This window comes from Neoarius graeffei, chromosome 16, assembly GCF_027579695.1.
Source record: "Neoarius graeffei isolate fNeoGra1 chromosome 16, fNeoGra1.pri, whole genome shotgun sequence".
NCBI classification, from domain to species: domain Eukaryota; kingdom Metazoa; phylum Chordata; class Actinopteri; order Siluriformes; family Ariidae; genus Neoarius; species Neoarius graeffei.
Genome location: NC_083584.1, coordinates 54,793,297 through 54,811,441, shown reverse-complemented (window position 1 = coordinate 54,811,441; position 18,145 = coordinate 54,793,297). Strand labels below are relative to the sequence as shown.

General features: G+C 41.4%; 2 protein-coding genes across 5 annotated transcripts in view; one reads left to right on the top strand and one right to left on the bottom strand.

Annotated features, from left to right (window-relative positions):
* Positions 1-2,618, top strand: part of wu:fc38h03 (acetylcholinesterase collagenic tail peptide) — a 47,133-nt gene extending 44,515 nt beyond the window's left edge. For both annotated transcript variants that reach the window (XM_060943192.1, XM_060943191.1), the window contains one exon: positions 1,368-2,618. In XM_060943192.1, the coding sequence (XP_060799175.1) occupies positions 1,368-1,437 (70 nt within the window). In that variant the 3' untranslated portion in view covers positions 1,438-2,618. The remainder of the gene's footprint in view (positions 1-1,367) is intronic.
* wipf3 (WAS/WASL interacting protein family member 3) overlaps positions 2,437-18,145 on the bottom strand; it is a 33,297-nt gene continuing 17,588 nt past the window's right edge. For 2 of the 3 annotated variants that reach the window (XM_060943194.1, XM_060943193.1), the window contains exons 3-8: positions 13,211-13,340; positions 10,615-10,770; positions 7,791-8,510; positions 7,255-7,395; positions 6,957-7,058; positions 2,437-5,840 (exon numbers count right to left, since the gene is read on the bottom strand). In XM_060943194.1, the coding sequence (XP_060799177.1) occupies positions 5,800-5,840; positions 6,957-7,058; positions 7,255-7,395; positions 7,791-8,510; positions 10,615-10,770; positions 13,211-13,340 (1,290 nt within the window). In that variant the 3' untranslated portion in view covers positions 2,437-5,799. The remainder of the gene's footprint in view (positions 5,841-6,956; positions 7,059-7,254; positions 7,396-7,790; positions 8,511-10,614; positions 10,771-13,210; positions 13,341-18,145) is intronic. The other variant, XM_060943195.1, reaches the window with a different exon arrangement.

Sequence of the window (18,145 nt, the reverse complement as noted above, 5' to 3'; positions counted from 1 at the left end):
GGAGTCTAGAATTGTGTTGATCTCTTCCGAATAGAATCTATGATAGCCTACCCTCTTTACCCTTTGCCTCTCGTTGCTAGGCGGCAGTTACATGAAAGCCGCAAGCTTTCACAAGCAAATACATGACTGATATCACGCCGACTTTATGATTATGTTTATGATTATCATGTAGAATCTATAGCTCTACGTACCTTTATCTTATGTTGTTTCACAACACGTTCTGACAGGAAGACTGTCTTTGGATCCGGCGTAGCTACTAGTAGACCCCCTCCAGAATACTGGCAGTGTTGCCAGATTGGGAGGTTTCCCGCCTAGTTGGGCGGTTTCAAGTGCATTTTAGTGGGTTTTGAACATATTTTGGGCTGGAAAACTTCAGCAGTATCTGGCAACAGATACTGCTGAAGTTTTCCAGCCCAAAATATGTTCAAAACCCACCAAAATGCACTTGAAACCGCCCTCCCAATCTGGCAACACTGTGTAGGCACTGCTGATGGTAGCAGCACATGTTTGTGCTGAACTGAACACCCAAGAGATTCTTTTAAGCTGGGAAGGGTGTCAAAACAATCCAACTCGAAGTGTTCAGAGCACAGGACGGATGTTGGTGAGGGCTCCCACTTGTCACGAGTGCGCCTGACTTGCTTCACCCACTTCACATGCAGCTCGGGATCTCTGGGAAACTTGAATAAACTTACCCCCATCCTTGTGGGTTTTGGAGCAAAAGCCGGCAACACAACGCGAAGGCATAATAACTAATATATATATATATATATATATATATATATATATATATATATATATATATATATATATATAAAATGTTTAATAATGATACTAATAATGACAAACTGAACACCTGCCACATCAACAACAAACTGGTAAGTTAGGAGGAAGGTTCTTTCGCTGATGTCATATAGCCCCTCCTCCTCCTCTTTCGTCTCCTGGGTGCTGCAGCCCCATCAAATTTGCCCAAATAGCCGCGTTTTTTATCATAACTTGTAAAATAGGCACCTTCGTGAATTAATATATGGATCATCGGGAATTACTTTTTATGTTATAAAACATCGCCAAAGATGTCAAAAACGTGTCATCAGCACTTTAATCCTAGTGAACATGCAGAGAATAAATAAAAGTATTGGCACACTGCTTAGCTTCCTTACAGCCATTAACACCGTGTTTTTTTCACTGTTTAATAGCTCACCCTGTAACTGAGAGAAACAGCATAAATAAAATCTAATTGATTTTTGTTTGTTTAGATAAAGTTAACCCGGTGTTTGGATTTGTTCCTGTCATCACTAGAAACTGAACCGTTCTCCCAGCTACAAAACACATAATCTAGTGCCGTGTTTACACTTTTTTGGTTTGTACAGGACATTCGGGATGCTCAGATGCACCGATTCCTGCATCATCGACTTAACCGGCTGCAAGTCTGTCACCTGAGCTCCTGACACGTGTGCACACGCATGAGCACACATACAGGCCAGCATCCGGTTCTCAGTGCGGTGCTCTCATCATGACATCCTCAATGTAGAGCTGTTTCATAAAAATGAGGAGTGTATTTATTCATTTGTATTAATAAGTATATTTAATATTTGTTAAAGTGAGACGGCCTTTCGATTTCATAAAATCGGTGAAATTTTAGTTCCCTCTGAAATTTGGTCATTGTGATATATGTTTATTTCTGTAATATCGCTCAAAAAAAACAACAACAAAAACAGGCCATTCCGTGGTTGGGAAGTTATTTAATTTGAGGGGGTTAAAGCAAATAATGTGCATGAAATCACTCACTTTGTGCAGTCAAGCAGACAGAGGAGGTCTGTGTGCGCATGCGCAGGTTTACCTTTGACCACGCACTGTTACATCATTCTGTCGCTAAACGAACAGCTGATCACACCGAGGTGCTCGCTGCCCTCCAATATTTATTAGTTTGGTCCTGCATTTCCTTTCCTTCGTATATAACATAACATCTTTTCTTCTCGCTTTCCGTTACTGTAGTTGGTCTTTCACGTTTCATTCGCACACTCACATCCTCCATTTTTCTCTCCTGCTTCAAATTTGTATCCCACAATGCCTTGCATGAACGGGGAAAGCCCACCACGTAATGCATGACGTAGTATCTTGTATTGAGTCATGGTGAAGCAGGAAAAAATAGCAGAGAATTTAGGGCCACATGGCTCTAAATTCATTAATTGTTCTATTTAAAAACAAAAAAACTAATACAATTGGAAGTCTGCAATTCGAATTCAGTAGCTTTCGGTCCACTAAACAAAAATAACAGTGTCAGAGAAAATTCTTTTTATGACCTGCACTCGAAAAATCGGAAAGGCAGTCTAGCTTTAATTCTATCTGTGAGAACACCAGAAGAATGCTACGTTTTTGCAGTGGCCAAGCTTTAACTGAAATGTTTTTCATTTTCAGAAAATTATTCATGTGCATAGATTTTATAAATCACTCCACTTCTAATAAAGTTCTAATGTACAAACTTGGATGTAGGAGTCCAAAATTACAACTCTAACATAAATGCTTGCTGTATTTTATTTTTTTATTAAGCATAACTGCTGAGTTAAAGAGCCAGAATGGTCAGTCTGATGCTGCTGATTATTATTATATTGCAAGTACAATAAAATGTGATTCAGTATATTTACAGAAGTGAAATTATTTATTCAATTTCATACCGAGTCCAGGTGGTGGCACTGTTTCTCAGTCTTACACGAATGTTATACTGTATATGGCCAGAGTGTGTGTTCCCCAAGGCAGAGGCCTGGGAGTTTGAGGTTTCTGAACATTATCTTCACTATTTGTAGCACTGCAGGGGCTCAGGTGTTTTTTTGGGGCCAATCTGGGGGTCACAACCCCTAATCCTACATATACACATGTACAGCTGAGGTCAGAAGTTTAAACACACATATATGAGGGTCAGGGCAATTTTGGGCTTTCAGGGATTTCTTTGAACTGTTCTTTTTATGTGGCAGAATGATTCTACAACATCTTTAAATAAAATCCTAGAATTTGGTGCACAAGTTTGAGTTTATTTTATTTTCCGTAATCAACACAGGGTCAAAGTTATACATACAGCCAGCTGATATTTGGTTAAATGTCCCTGAGTGAGTTTCACCTTCACCAGATGCTTTTGTTAGCCGTCAACAAGCTTCTGTCAGAATTCTGGTTGGATATTTGTCTTCTCTTCCTGGCAGAATTAAGAGTTCTATTAAATCTGTGTTTTCTGGAACAGACCTGACTTTCAAACACGATCTACGTATTTTCGATCGTGTTGAGGTCAGGACTTGTTTTAAACTGAATGCTCTCCTGCTTTATCCTCTACAACCAGCTCTGATGCGTGTTTGAGGTCACTGTCCTGTTGGAACACATAGCTGTGTCCAAGTTTCTGATTGTTTCAGATTATGTAGAAGAATTCTGAGGTCCTTCGTTATTCCATCCACTTTGTGCAGTGCACCAGTTCCATTGGCAGCAAAACAGGCCCAGAGCTTGATGCTACCACCACCATGCTTAACATTTAGTACAATGTTCCTCCGTAGCTGTGTCCGAGTTTCTGATTGTTTGAGATTATGCAGAAGAATTCTGAGGTCCTTCATTATTTCATCCACTTTGTGCAGTGCACCAGTTCCATTGGCAGCAAAACAGGCCCAGAGCCTGATGCTACCACCACCATGCTTAACATTTAGTACAATGTTCCTCTGGTCATTGTGGCCAAACAACTCAATCTTTGTCTCATTTGAGTATAAAACGTTCCTCCAGCAGGCTTTTGCTTTGTCCATGTGCTCAGCTGTAAACTTTATTCCAGCTTTAAGGTGTGAATTTTAGAGCAGGGGCTTCTTTCTTGGATGGCAGTCTCTCAGTCCATGGTGATGTAAAACTCATTTGACTGTAGTCAGTGTTACAGCAGCTTCCTGTTCACGGTAGGCCTGTGCCTTGGTGGTTCCTGGGTTGTTCTGACCATCTGAACCGATTTCCTCTCAGCTGACAAGGACATTTTGGGTCTTCCAGTAAAGTGACTTCACCTCCCAATAACTTGTACTTGCATACAGTTGTTTGAACTGATGATCTTGGAATCTGCAGTTCCTGAGTGTGTGAATCTATGATCCTTTTTCTGAGATCTGCACTGAGCTCCTTGAACTTTCCCATTGTATAGCGTGTTGGTCAATCCAATGAGTGTCAGTCAAGGTTTGCAATTATTTAGCACAAGTTCTAAAGTCTCTTAGCAAAACTAAGTTCTTTAGCACAAGATCCAAGAACACTTAATCTTTAATATGAATACTTACTGATCACGTTTAAAGATGTTTAATGGATTTTTTAATGAAAAGTTGCCGAGATTCTGATTGAAAACGAGCGACTGTATTTCTCCACTCTGCCATCTTGAAACTGCCATGTTTGATATGAAAGCAGTAATATGTGATATCAAATGGACATTTAATAATTTAAGTTTTTAGGAATAGATTCCGCTCTTAGATGGCAAAACACATTTTCAAGCAGGGCAATGGACATAACACCCCAGTTAATTAATTCGGCAAACGTCTAATTATTGACAGTCGGTTGAATTTGTGATATGACTGAAGTTATCGATGAAGGTGCCACAATTCAAGGCTTGTTATGGCTTAACTACAAATATCCAAAGACACCAAATAATTGGCTTTTCAGTCCATGTTTCCAGGATCAACGACTGATCCTTAACATGCACAGCAGCAGAAATTCCAGCTTCCGGTCCCTAAGCAATCGTAATAAACCCCTTCCTATATCAAGATGAGTATTTTTTCGATTATTGTGACCATAATCCAGAGTTGTGCTAAAGAACAGAGTTGTGCCAAGAGACTCTAGAACTTGTGCTAAATAACCGGATACCTGTGATGTGCACAGAAAAGCTACCAGCTGTAGTCAGTCATCACTAACAGGAAGTTAAGAGGTCCGAGTGGGTGTATGTAAATTTTTATCCCTATATGTATCACTTTGACCCTGTGATGATTTCAGAAAACCCAAAAATAAATTAAAACTCGTGCACCAAATTCTTGATCTTTTCTGTTAAAGGAATATGATGTCCAATCATTCTGCCACAGAAAAAGAACAGTTCAGAGAAAATCACTGAAACCCCGATATTACCATCCCGTTCATGTATGTACATATGTCCTAAAGTGGCACAGACAAAAACCAGTGGAAAAAACAGACTGTATAATCTGAATGAAAAGCATAAGAACTTGTAATAAAATCTACTGAGCTCATATTTCATACATTAGCACACTATGGAGTAGACTGTTACCCAACACTCTGTTTGACTGAACGTGAGCTTAGGCTTTGGGAATAAGGTCATGTGGAATAATAAAAAATCAGTAAAGTGATGAGGCCAAGGCAGCGTACTGAAATGTTAATTAAGCTTCCACCTTGCTACTTTGTCTGCAATTATTCTTCCATTCTTTGATTCATACATTCTCCATCTCTGGAATTACTTGATGAGACAGAGAATAATGTCTGAAGCCCTTTTAAACACACTTGTGTGGACTACGTACAAAGCAGAATTATACAGTACAGTGACTTCAGTAAAGCGAGAGAGTTAGAGCTCTTTACTATAAACATAGCTTGGTGGCATTTTCAGTTAATGGCTTGGATGCTACACAATTCTGAGGTTCTACTGGACTGTATCCTGAGGTCTGTGCTGAAATTAAAGATGGGTCCTTGCGATTCACATTGTTCACGTCAGAGATCAGTTGGACCGCTATGTTCTCATCGCCAACGATGGAGATCATGAGATAAATGTGGTCTGATGAAAATCAGCACCAAATGTCACAGGCTTCTTCATCTTAAGTGGGCCCTCGTGCCGGAAGCTTGTGACGATACTGCAGGGAGGAAAGATGATGGCACTGATTATAGTTCAAATGTGATTGTTGGAGGATAATATTGCTATAAAATGATAGATTTTTTTTTCTATTAACGCATCATGCATCTTTTTATTTTTCATTCAGGAGATCAGTGTAGACAGTTAAAGTATACGTTAATGACTAGCATGTCTATTTTCAAATCTGCTTCAAGGCTGTGTTTGTATACATGTGTGAGACAGAGAGACACACAATACTTTGCGCTCAAGATGAATGCACTTAGACTTAACCTGTTTGTCCTCTCTAGGGGCAATTCCATGTAAATGTCAACCTCACCATGCAAAATTAAAGCAACATGTAATACATCAAAACCACTCCCAGAGATATCACCTAGGCCTGTATTTTACAGATGTGAATAAGTTGAACCAATTTGTAACCAACCTAATATGTCACTGTCAGTCTTTCTTTCTTAATGTAAAACCCAAGCTAAAATCAACTTTGATCATGTACAATTCTATATTATTGCCACAAGCCACAGAAATGTATGCTAAAATCCACAAAACAATAGCCATCCTAAATATTATTTAAGAACTTTGATAGTTTTAGCTGATATTTAGAGAGTTTTTCAAAGGGTTATGGTGGTTAAATTGCTGATTTTCTAAACATATGCCATGTCTATTTCAAACGCGTCACATCCGTAACGGAATTTCGTCACATCCATAACGCTGACTTTTCCTTCCGAAACTCTGCATGAAATACAAAATATTTTAAACAAAGATTTTTTTAATATTCACCTTGGACCCCTCTATCAAATGGATATCTCCATTTCGACATTAGGTTTACAATTTCACAGAGTTTGATAAAAATGTACAGTCACCCAAGAAAAGTGATACTTTTTCTGTCACATCCATAACGCATCTTTTATTGGCACTTTCTGGCATGCCCGAGATGTACTATGGGAATTGTTCTTGTTCTATCACTTCTCCAGTATGGTACAGCCTTAAAATATGCAACACCTGTTTAAATACTGGGAGACAATAAAACATGCACTGGGTCATTTGTTGCCATTTTGAGTTCAAGTGTCACGTCCATAACGCTGGAATTGCTCCTAGACCACAGACAAGAAGTTTGTTGTACCTCTGTTCTCTTTGCTTGGGTATATTCTCGTAAAGGGCCGGAATGCTTCAGGAGGAGGAAAATCCTCAACTGGGTGGAACTGAAACTTGGATTCAAAGTCATCTGAATAAACACAGACAACAATGACTGAAATGTTTAGTAAGAAAAATCAATAGTTCATACAGTGAAATGAATCATACAGAAAGTCTTCTACTCCTGCATGTGTTTGCTATGTTTTTTTTTTTTTTTTCTTTTGAGTAGGCGATATTTCATTCTGCTCAGTTATTATAATGTGATTACTGCTGATGGAGCCTTTTACCCAAGCCGTGCAGGTGTCCATTTCTCGCCGAGAGGGGTGGAGCCAGGGGCAAAGGTGGAAGAGGAGGTGGGATTCTGCTGGACAACTCCGTGGCAGGAGAACGAGCAGGTGGAGCAGGAGGAGGAGCCAATCGACCAGTACCTATCAATCAATTAGACACTACGTGTTGACCAATTAAATCCTTCGAAGGCTGTTTTGAATATTAGTGTCACCTTAAGACCAGATGCTACACAGATTCTTAATTCACAGTGTGTCATTATCTACTATTATCTGGAAAAGATAATCATGAATGCCAGGCAAGTCAAGTTACTCTAGAAATGACAGCATTCATGATTAATACTCATTTACTGTGTAGTATAAATAAATAAAAAGACCTATACCAGGGTCTTACCCAAGGCTTTGTAATCACTAGAGGTGCGAGTAAAGGAGTGTGAACAAAATGTTCTGACCAAAAGCCCTTACTTTTGTTTATCCAGAAATAAGAAACCCGAATGACACACATCTCAAACTTCATCTTTCCTTTAGTGGGTTTGTACCTGTGCTTCCTGGTACTGCAGGAGGCTTCCGGCTGGGGGCCGTGCAGGGGTAAGAGGGGGGCAGCGGAGGAACTGCAGGGCGGTATGTGGACACTGCAGGAGCTTTAGGTGGCGGAGGAAGCGGAGGAGGGGGTAGAGATGCAGGAAGACTCGGTGTAAAAGAGGTAGGAAAAGGAGGAGGGGGTGGAGGAGGACTATCCCTGAAGTTACCAAACTTAGCATCTACAAGTTTTGGAGAAGGAGGCAGAGGGTGGAAGAAACTATGCAATCTATCAGAAAGAGAGGAGGAAGGTGGGAACAAGGGAGGTGCGGGCGGAGGTGGCACTGTGGGCATCGGGATGGAGTGAGATTGAACCGGTAACCATGCGGGTTTGGTGATTTGAGGAGGAGGTGGAGGAGGAAGAGGAGGAGGAGGTGGTGGTTGTTGAGGAGGACCGGTAGAGAGAGGAGGCGGCTTGTTATTTGCATGCTCCTGATGAACAAGTGATGGTGGAGGAGGAGGAGGAGAGGACAGAGGCTTAAAACTTAGAGGAGTGGGTTGGCTGGGGGAAGGCGGGGCCAAGTAGGAAGAGACAGGACGTGTTTTAGATAGAGAAGAGGTCCTTTTCAAAGATCCGTAGGAAGGAGAGAGATCTGGAGTGCTACCCCTGAAACTCTCGCCTCGAGATGGCAGGTTCCACAGAGGCTGTTTCAGGCTGGCAGCAGAACCGGTCCGAGTCACTTTAGAACAAGACAGAGACACAAAAACTTATATATTCAGTTGTCATCAGTTTCTTCATGTTCTGTTCACCATGAATGTGCAGTAAATGTGCTGCTAATCCACACCCACTTTTTAATTTTTAAGAAAAGCATGACTTTTTTCCCCCAAACATGACTAATCGATTCTGTCTTCATCCATCTTCAGCACAGTGTGCCGTATAAGTATTCAAACCCCCATGAACTTTTCCACATTTGTAATGAGACATCCTGAAAAGGACTTAATTGGGATTTTATGTCATAAATCTACACAAAATAATCCATAATACTGAAATGGAGGAGGGCAGTATAGTTTACAAAACTAAACAAAATAACAAAAAACAAAATATATTAAAAAAAAAAAAAAAAAAAAAAAAAAAGTTGTGCTGCTCTGCTGTGAAACCCTTAAATTATTTCTGGTGCAGCCAAGACGTTATTAGCTGGACGGAGTTGACCTGTATGTGCAAGTGTCACCTGACCTCAAAATCTATTACCTTCTGCCCAGTGTTCCTGGATAGACTCGAGATCCAACACGACCCTGATCAGGATAAAGCAGTTACAGTTAGAGCGCCCTGCTTAAAGTGCCATTCCACCATTGGATGTATTCTTTGGCATAAAATACAATATATTTTATGACAACATGACTAGACAGAGAAATCTTTTAGCTTCAAAATCTCATCTCATCTCATTATCTCTAGCCACTTTATCCTTCTACAGGGTTGCAGGCAAGCTGGAGCCTATCCCAGCTGACCACGGGCGAAAGGCGGGGTACACCCTGGACAAGTCGCCAGGTCATCACAGGGCTGACACATAGACACAGACAACCATTCACACTCACATTCACACCTACGCTCAATTTAGAGTCACCAGTTAACCTAACCTGCATGTCTTTGGACTGTGGGGGAAACCGGAGCACCCGGAGGAAACCCACGCGGACACGGGGAGAACATGCAAACTCCGCACAGAAAGGCCCTCGCCGGCCCCGGGGCTCGAACCCAGGACCTTCTTGCTGTGAGGCGACAGCGCTAACCACTACACCACCGTGCCGCCCGCTTCAAAATGATATATCAAACATAATTTTTTGACAATGACAAGCATATTAATTTTGCGACCAAAGTCACCTACCCTTTTAATTTCGGCGCGGTAGTGAAACGTGATGTCATCGGCAGGTTCCCCTTCTTGTGTACCACATCACGTGTGACGTGGCACAGATTATCAGCAATGGCGGATAGAGCACGATTTCCACTTGTCGATTGCTGTGCCGATATTCACCATCGACCGTCTCCTTTGGGCATCACTTGCTATTTTCCTTCGCTTCTTTTCCGAAGCTGACAATCGCGTTCTATCCGCCATTGCTGATAATCTGTGCCACGTCACACGTGACGTGGTACACAAGAAGGGGAACCTGCCGATGACATCACGTTTCACTACCGCACCGAAATTAAAAGGGTAGGTGACTTTGGTCGCAAAATTAATATACTTGTCGTTGTCAAAAAATTATGTTTGATATATCATTTTGAAGCTAAAAGATTTCTCTGTCTAGTCATGTTGTCATAAAATATATTGTATTTTATGCCAAAGAATACATCCAATGGTGGAATGGTACTTTAAGCAGGGTGCTCTAACTGTAACTGCTTTATCCTGATCAGGGTCGTGTTGGATCTCGAGTCTATCCAGGAACACTGGGCAGAAGATAGGAATACACTGAAAATAAGGGTAATTTAGCACACCAACTACCCAGCGTGTTGTTGGGAGGAAATCCACCAAGACAGAATGTGAAACTCGGCACACATCCTGAGAATCCAAGACCAAGGATCGAACCGTGGACACAGGAGCTGTGAGGCAGCAATGTGACTCACTGGGCCATCGTGTACATGATCTTAATTCCAATTATTAGCTTATAAACCGTTTGTTATTGTTGGGTTAGAACTATGTGGAATTAATCAATCAGAGTAATCTAAACTGATTTCAGGTGAGTCGAGCATGTGTTACAAATCATTTTCATTACTGTTCGCATCAGCAGACACATTTGACTTGAACAGAACATGAAGGTGTGACTGCAGCAGTGGATCAGGAGTAGATGGGGCACCTGGACGGGTGTGCGAGTCCTTATCTCGCTGTCCAACAGGCCTGAGGACAGGAAATCCTCCAGCAAAGAGTCCACTCAGAGTAGGTCCTTGAGTGGGTGTGGCACCAGAGCTTCCACCTGCTCCACTGTTACCATCCACACTGTGGACTCTGGGCTCTAATGTTAGATAGGAATGTACACACAACAACCAGCAGCTTAGACCCAGTCTGTTAAAGGAAAGCGCAGTATCCCTTATTGTGTTTTACCTCCTTTCCTCACAACTGCCAGTGGTTTTAATCTAGAACAGGGCTTTTCAAAGTGTGGGGTGCGCCTCCCCTGGGGGGCGCAACGTGAGGAAACATGAACCAGAATAAGTTACTATTGCGGACATTTAGCGAACTTCAGCTAGCCTTTGCCAGAGACAAAATGGATCGATTTTTAGTACCTAAAAGCTACAGTGAGTGAGGAGACAGAGTCTGGGCCAAGCAAAAAAACAGACCCTCCAGGATTTCGCGATGTTGCGATTTCAACACAAATTCAACCAATCCCCGCGAATTCAGGGCGGTGTTGCAATTATATCCAATCACCGCAACCTTCCCGCAAATTTGACCAATCGTTGGCGTCGTCTTGAGGTGACGTCGACAAACTACCTTCCGCCTTACTTCCGTGTATACATTCAAGAGAAGCAGCATGCGCGCAGTGTTGCCAGATTGGGCGGTTTTAAGTGCATTTTGGCGGGTTTTGAACATATTTAGGCTGGAAAACGTCAGCAGTATCTGGCAACATTGCATGATGTGCGAGTCAGTGTTTATATAGGCTTAAATTCTGTTACTGAAAGTGTGTTATGTTTACAGTGAAGGACTGTGTGCACTTTACATTATTTTTTACTTAATACAAGAAATTAACGGATGCCAACATTTTTGCCAAAATGGTATTTTATTTTCCATTGTTTAGGCAGCTTCAGCATCATACTGTGAGATTCTGTTCAAATTGGGTTTTTTTTCCTTCTATGAAGCCTGAGCCATTTATTTTATTAGTTTATAATTATTGTTTAATTTAGTCTTCAGGAGAGACTGCCTGCACACAGTACTAGTATTAATAGTTTTTTTTCTTACATGAAAGCTGAGGCATTTATATTATATTTTAAGGTAACTTCATGTTGTGCTGTGAGGTTCTCTGCACTTTAACTTTTGAACCAACAGGTGCATTTGGATAAGTAAAGCCTATTTTTCTGCATTTTTGTAGTCCTGGTAATCTTTTATATTGGTAAAGTTGTTTATAGGACCATTTCTCAGTGTCTGTTTTTTTTAATCAATAGTTTTTCAGTAATAACTTAATATTTAACATATCACTCAATTTTAATCACAAAAAGAGAAAATCGCAACAATTTCTCGCAACTTTCACTTCCTCCCGCAATGTAATTGCAACAAAAACCTAAAAAACACCGCAACTTTCATCGCAATTTTTTGGAAAACCCCCCACAACATCAGACATTTTAGCCCACAACAATCACAAAAAAGGCCCGTGGAATCCTGGGGGACTGAAAAAAGAAGGAAGTATGACCACGATTATTTAAAGTTTGGATTTTCATGGACTGGATCTGAAGATGCTCCACTGCCACAGTGTGTTGTCTGCCAAGAGGTGCTAGCTAACAATGCTATGAGATGTTTAAAATGTGTAAAACAAGATGTTTTAAAAAGAAAAGCACAGATGTTTAAAATGTGTAAAAGAAAAAAATAAACGTGTACAACAACCATTTTTTTTTTTTAAATTACGAATGGAACATTAAGTATAGCAACAACAAAAATTGTGTGTGTGTGTGTGTGGGGGCGCTGTTGTTTATTTGCTCTCTGAAGGGGGCTGACTCTCCCACACTTTGAAAACCCCTGCTCTAGAACATCTCACGGTTATCCCCTTTTCATCAATGCAAACCAGGTGATAGTTCTGGATTGGAGCTGGTTCAACTTGCAAACCCCTCCAAGTACCAGTTTGCTTTTTCACGGGCTAGAGAGCCATGCCATTATGCCACTGTATACGTCTACGCTTTCCCAGCCGCGAGCGCCACCAGTGCCAAGCACAACACCATCAACAGACTAGGATTAGGTCCTGGCTCTGAACCGGCCCTCGTACTGCCCTGCTGGAAAAGGGGCATGTGATTTTGTTACAACTGTAGTAGTAAGAGAAACTATGCTGTAGGTAAGAAGAGAAAGAAGAGTTGATTTTTGCTGTTACTCTGAAGAAGAAAGGAGATTTATCTAATAATTAGATTTTAATATTAACGTAATTACATACAGACACTGAGCCTTGCTCAGGAATATAAACTTCACCACAACTGCAGTAAGACGGGTTAAAACTTAACTAGTTAACTGTTTTTGTTTTTTTTTTTAGGTCACCAAGAAGAAACTTCATGATCAGCTCTACGGTTGTGATCTCACGCCGAGTAAAAAGCAGCATGTGCCAAATCTAAATTTAGAATCAAATACCATTGTCTGATATGACCGTCCCCTGTGATCAGACAGACGGCGCTCTGGTGAGTACACGCCATTCCTGCACTAATAACTGAACCACATCATGTGACGAGGCAGCTGTAAGGTGAATTGCTCCGATTTGGACTCACTGTCGAGGTTGGGAGTGCTGCGGTCATTGACCTGCGTCACCTTCTTCAGTCTGGTTCCCTTCTGAATGTCTGCCAGTAGTGCGCTGCGGCCTCCTTCAGAGCACGGGGTTTTAGGAGGCTCGGTTTGGGACTGGGAAAGAAACAGAGACATGAGCTGTAAAAAGGAGACTTTAAGGTAACCATACACTAGAAGACTTTGACCTAAAGACAGTGTGTGATTAGTCAGAGCCTTACGCCAAATGAAAATTTAAGTGATTATCTATGATTTTGCAAAGATTAGGGATCTTGCAGGGTCAGTATTTACATAAGCCAAGATGAAAGATAATATTAAAAACATGTTTGATTTAATCAGAACATAAAGAAAAGAAAAAGCCTGTCTTAAGACAACCATCTTGACCATCTTATGCCAAACGATCGAGATGATGGGAACGCGTCACAATTGTAGCAAAACTCATGATTTTATTCTGACGTCGGAAATTTGTCTGCGACACTGAAATCGCTTAAAATCTGGCCTGCATTAGTTGTATATTGAAACTTTGACAGCTAAAGATGCAAATACTTACATGCTACATTCTGGACTGATTGTTGTTTAGTAGACACGTCAAGGGCTGAGTGAGATCCCTCATACTCTACACTGTTAATACACAACTGCAGTTTTACACTCATATCATCTCTAGCCGCTTTATCCTGTTCTACAGGGTCGCAGGCAAGCTGGAGCCTATCCCAGCTGACTACGGGCGAAAGGCGGGGTACACCCTGGACAAGTCGCCAGGTCATCACAGGGCTGACACATAGACACAGACAACCATTCACACTCACATTCACACCTACGCTCAATTTAGAGTCACCAGTTAACCTAACCTGCATGTCTTTGGACTGTGGGGGAAAACCGGAGCACCCGGAGGAAACCCACGCGGACACAGGGAGAACATGCAAACTCCACACAGAAAGGCCCTCGCCGGCCACGGGGCTTGAACCCGGATCTTCTTGCTGTGAGGCGACAGCACTAACCACTACACCACCGTGCCGCCCCAGTTTTACACTGGGGCTGAATAATAATAATAATTTTTTTTTTTTTTTTGGGGGGGCTTTCTCTACAGTGCAATTAATGCAGTTTGTTGCAAAAATAAGCATTTACAAGACAGCTATCCACAGGAGTGACTGCAAGTTGGCCTAGTGGTTAGCGTGTCCGTCTCTCGATCGGGAGATTGCGAGTTCTACTCACACTCGGGTCATACCAAAGACCATCATGGTACCTACTGCCGTCTGGCAAGGCACGCTGCAATACAGATGCGAGTGGGGAGTCAACCTCTCGCGGTTACCAGAGGACTAGCCCCCCACTCTAACCCTAGCTACGTAATAGGCGAGAGGCTGAGGGCTACGGAAACGGAGATCGGCGCCGCCCTATGTGCCACATGGAGTGGGAAGGACTTTGATTTGATGATATCCACAGGAGTACCTGTTATTCTAATTAGGCATGTAACGATATATTGGGAGATGATAAACTGTGATACAAATTCATGATGATTTGAACTGCTGGAATAAAAAGGAATCATGATCATCAGGCTGCGTAATCTCTTAGTTGGTCGGCACGGTGGTGTAGTGGTTAGCGCTGTCGCCTCACAGCAAGAAGGTCCGGGTTCGAGCCCAGTGGCCGACAGGGGCCTTTCTGTGCGGAGTTTGCATGTTCTCCCCGTGTCCGTGTGGGTTTCCTCCAGGTGCTCCGGTTTCCCCCACAGTCCAAAGACATGCAGGTTAGGCTAACTGGTGACTCTAAATTGTCCATAGGTGTGAATGGTTGTGTCCCCAAGCTCAGAAATGGGAGGGATGCAGCAGGAACGGTATCCGACGTAAAACTATGCTCCAACCAGAGCATCAGCGACGCAGGAGCTCACACGGCCGTACCATAAGAAACCAGACTTGTTTATAATTAGCCAAGTTGCTCTACATGAGAACAATCAGAATCAAAAACTCAGGGAGGAGTAGTAATTTTCTTGAAAGTTTCTTAACTGGTGTAATTAGCAACTTGTTAATGAGAAATCACAAAACCAGGGAGTAACTTTTGTGCAGACTGATTAGAGCTTCCAAACAAAACAATCAATCAAAATCCACTGAAAACTCAGGGAGGAGTCACAATTTTTGTGGATTGTGGATAGACGGACGGATGACGGACGCCATGTGATGGCAATAGCTCATCGCCCTACGGCCAGTGAGCTACTTAAAGGGCACATCACGGGTAAATTCAGGAGCAAGATCAATGTAATTCTATTTTATATTAAACTTTGGTCAAATATCGGTCACATTTTGCATTTTGTGCAATTTTTTTTTACCTTGCACAATACCAGAAAAATTCAGTTGAAATCAAGCCATTTGAGGTGAATTGGTCCGCCTCTGAAAAAAAATTGACATTTGGATTTCCCGGGAAACACTGATTTTTGTGACGTCGCGTGCGGGACGCCTCCCTCTGAATCCTACGTCAGCGCTGGTTTGTTTATGAGAAAACGACCTGGTGGTTTTCTGCAAATTTCTTCAACGTTATCGCGTAATTATTAAAATGGTTAACAGATGTATCGTAGGAGGGTGTAGCAACACCAATCATGATGGGATTAGTACTCATCGTTTCCCAAAAGACCGGACAATGAGAGAGAAATGGGAGCGCTTGGTCTACACAGGCTGTGCACTGAAACTGCACAAGCTCGCGCAGCCTGCTGGCGCTTCCGCAGGTAACGTCACGAATCTGGCTCCAGACTCCCTTGGGATTTTTCCAGACGCGTTTTATTTTATTTTATTTTTTTCTGTTGTAGACAGATGGCCTTGTGCAAAATTACCCTTCTGGATGAGTATGTAAAGGAACATACTTTCATATAAAAAACAAAATGAAATTGGTCCAGAATATGCCCTTTAATATGACCTGTGGATCAACAGGGTCTACATGGACCCTGACGTGGCAATACTGCTGGACAAGGGAGAAGATAATGGTCTCTTAGTTTTTCCAAGCTGTAATTGCATTGTCTAGACACAGGGTGCAATAACACACAACAGCAGGGATGTACGTGACATCATCAGAAGTAACACAGCTCTAATGCTGCAAAAACACATGTAAAATGTGAAAGAGCTGCTGTGTGATTGACTGTACAAAAAGATTTAACAAGAAATCAGGAGCTCTCTTTCTACAGACTGCTGAAAGACAAAGCAAAGAGAAGTAAATGCAGGAACAAATGTTCATAAAGTTTAATAAGAAAAGGCTGATTTGTTATTAACTTTTTTCATTTTAACACAAGGAATATTTTAGTTAACACGCTATTGTATTTTACTAAAACCTTTACAAATGTGGGGAAATTATTGATGTTTAAGAAAATAAAGTTTTTATTTAACAAAAGGAATGTTTAAGTTGACAAAGAACGGGACAATAAGCGTTGCTCTTTTTTGTTTTGCAAAAATATCGTGAATCGAATCGAATCATGAATTGGGTGAATCATTCATGCTCTTAGATGTAAATTAATGATTACTTGACATGACTTATTTTGGGAACAAATACAATGCAAACATGTATTACAGGGAAATAGATGATAGAGTTTTTTAATAGAGATTCACAGTGTATTGTAGTACCTGTGTCTCTAGCACAGGGGTGGGCAATTATTTTTTCCATGGGGCCACATGAGTAACAGAAAATTTTGTGGAGGGCCGGACCAAAAGGCTGAACTAAATTCTGAATAATATTAATTGTATTTCTTTATATAAAGCAGTAAATAACATTGTTTTTACAAGCTGCTAAGACTGGTAAGAGTATGGAAAAAACGAGGTTGCCTTACAAAAAATGTCATTTATTCAATCAAATTTCCCAAAACAATGGTTAACAAAATGTCAACGTTTGTACCATTTTTTTTTCAGTCACATTCACCCCAAAACACAATAAAGACATCACAATATTGTCTTTCTACTCCAAATATCAAGCAAGATACATCATATTATAATAATGATGCCCACATTTGTAGTCTAATCACCTCATTTGGTGTTTTTCAGTTTTTATTTGTTCAGTGAGAGAAATCTAGTCTCTGTTGGGCTTTAACGAGTGCATCAGAGTCAGGTTGAATGTCTGAGGTGGAGATGCGAAGCACAGCTGACTTCATCAATGAAAATGTTTGTTCACATACAGTCCATGTTTTGTTGAAAGCCCTGCATTCGGCATCTACCTTTCTTCTGTTTGCGGACATTTTGGGGGCTAAAGTCTTCTTGTGACCCGCTCGCAACAACGTCGATTCGGTGTAGGTATCAGATCTACAGATCGGCTCGGGCTCCGGCGCCTTCTGGTGATGTCACGCTATGTGATTGGCTGGACCGTTTGAAGGATGACGTACAAGTTTGTGGTTGGTCTGGACAAATTACGGAAGTAGTAAAAAAAAAAAAAAGTCACGTTTATGTCGCGCGCATTGCGTTTTTGTTGAACACAACTTCAAAATAAAAGCAATGCACATTCAGTCCATGCATGAGGTAAAATTAGAAAAATACGTTTATTTTGTAATTTCTAATTAACCTTACGCGGGCCGGTCAGAATGAACCAAAGGGCCGGATGCGGCCCGCGGGCCGTAAAATGCCCAGGTCTGCTCTAGCACTATACATAAAAATGCAATGTGATGCTTTTGACCATTTAGGAGTTAAATAACTAAACAACAACGTCGGTATTTATGTCTATCGTGATGACTGTGCAGACCTACGGGCAATGACGTTTAAGTTAAAAGACACAGAAATGGAACGCGTACACACACGTACAGATACATATTAATGATGGAGAAATGCACAGTCATACATGTCAACCCCTACAGTTTATCTGTATTTAGTACAGATTTTGGGCGTCAGAAATTAATACGGGCATATTGGTAAAATACGACGGAACTTATGCTTTTACCCTAAAAAAAAAAGTTTTTTAAAGTTTTA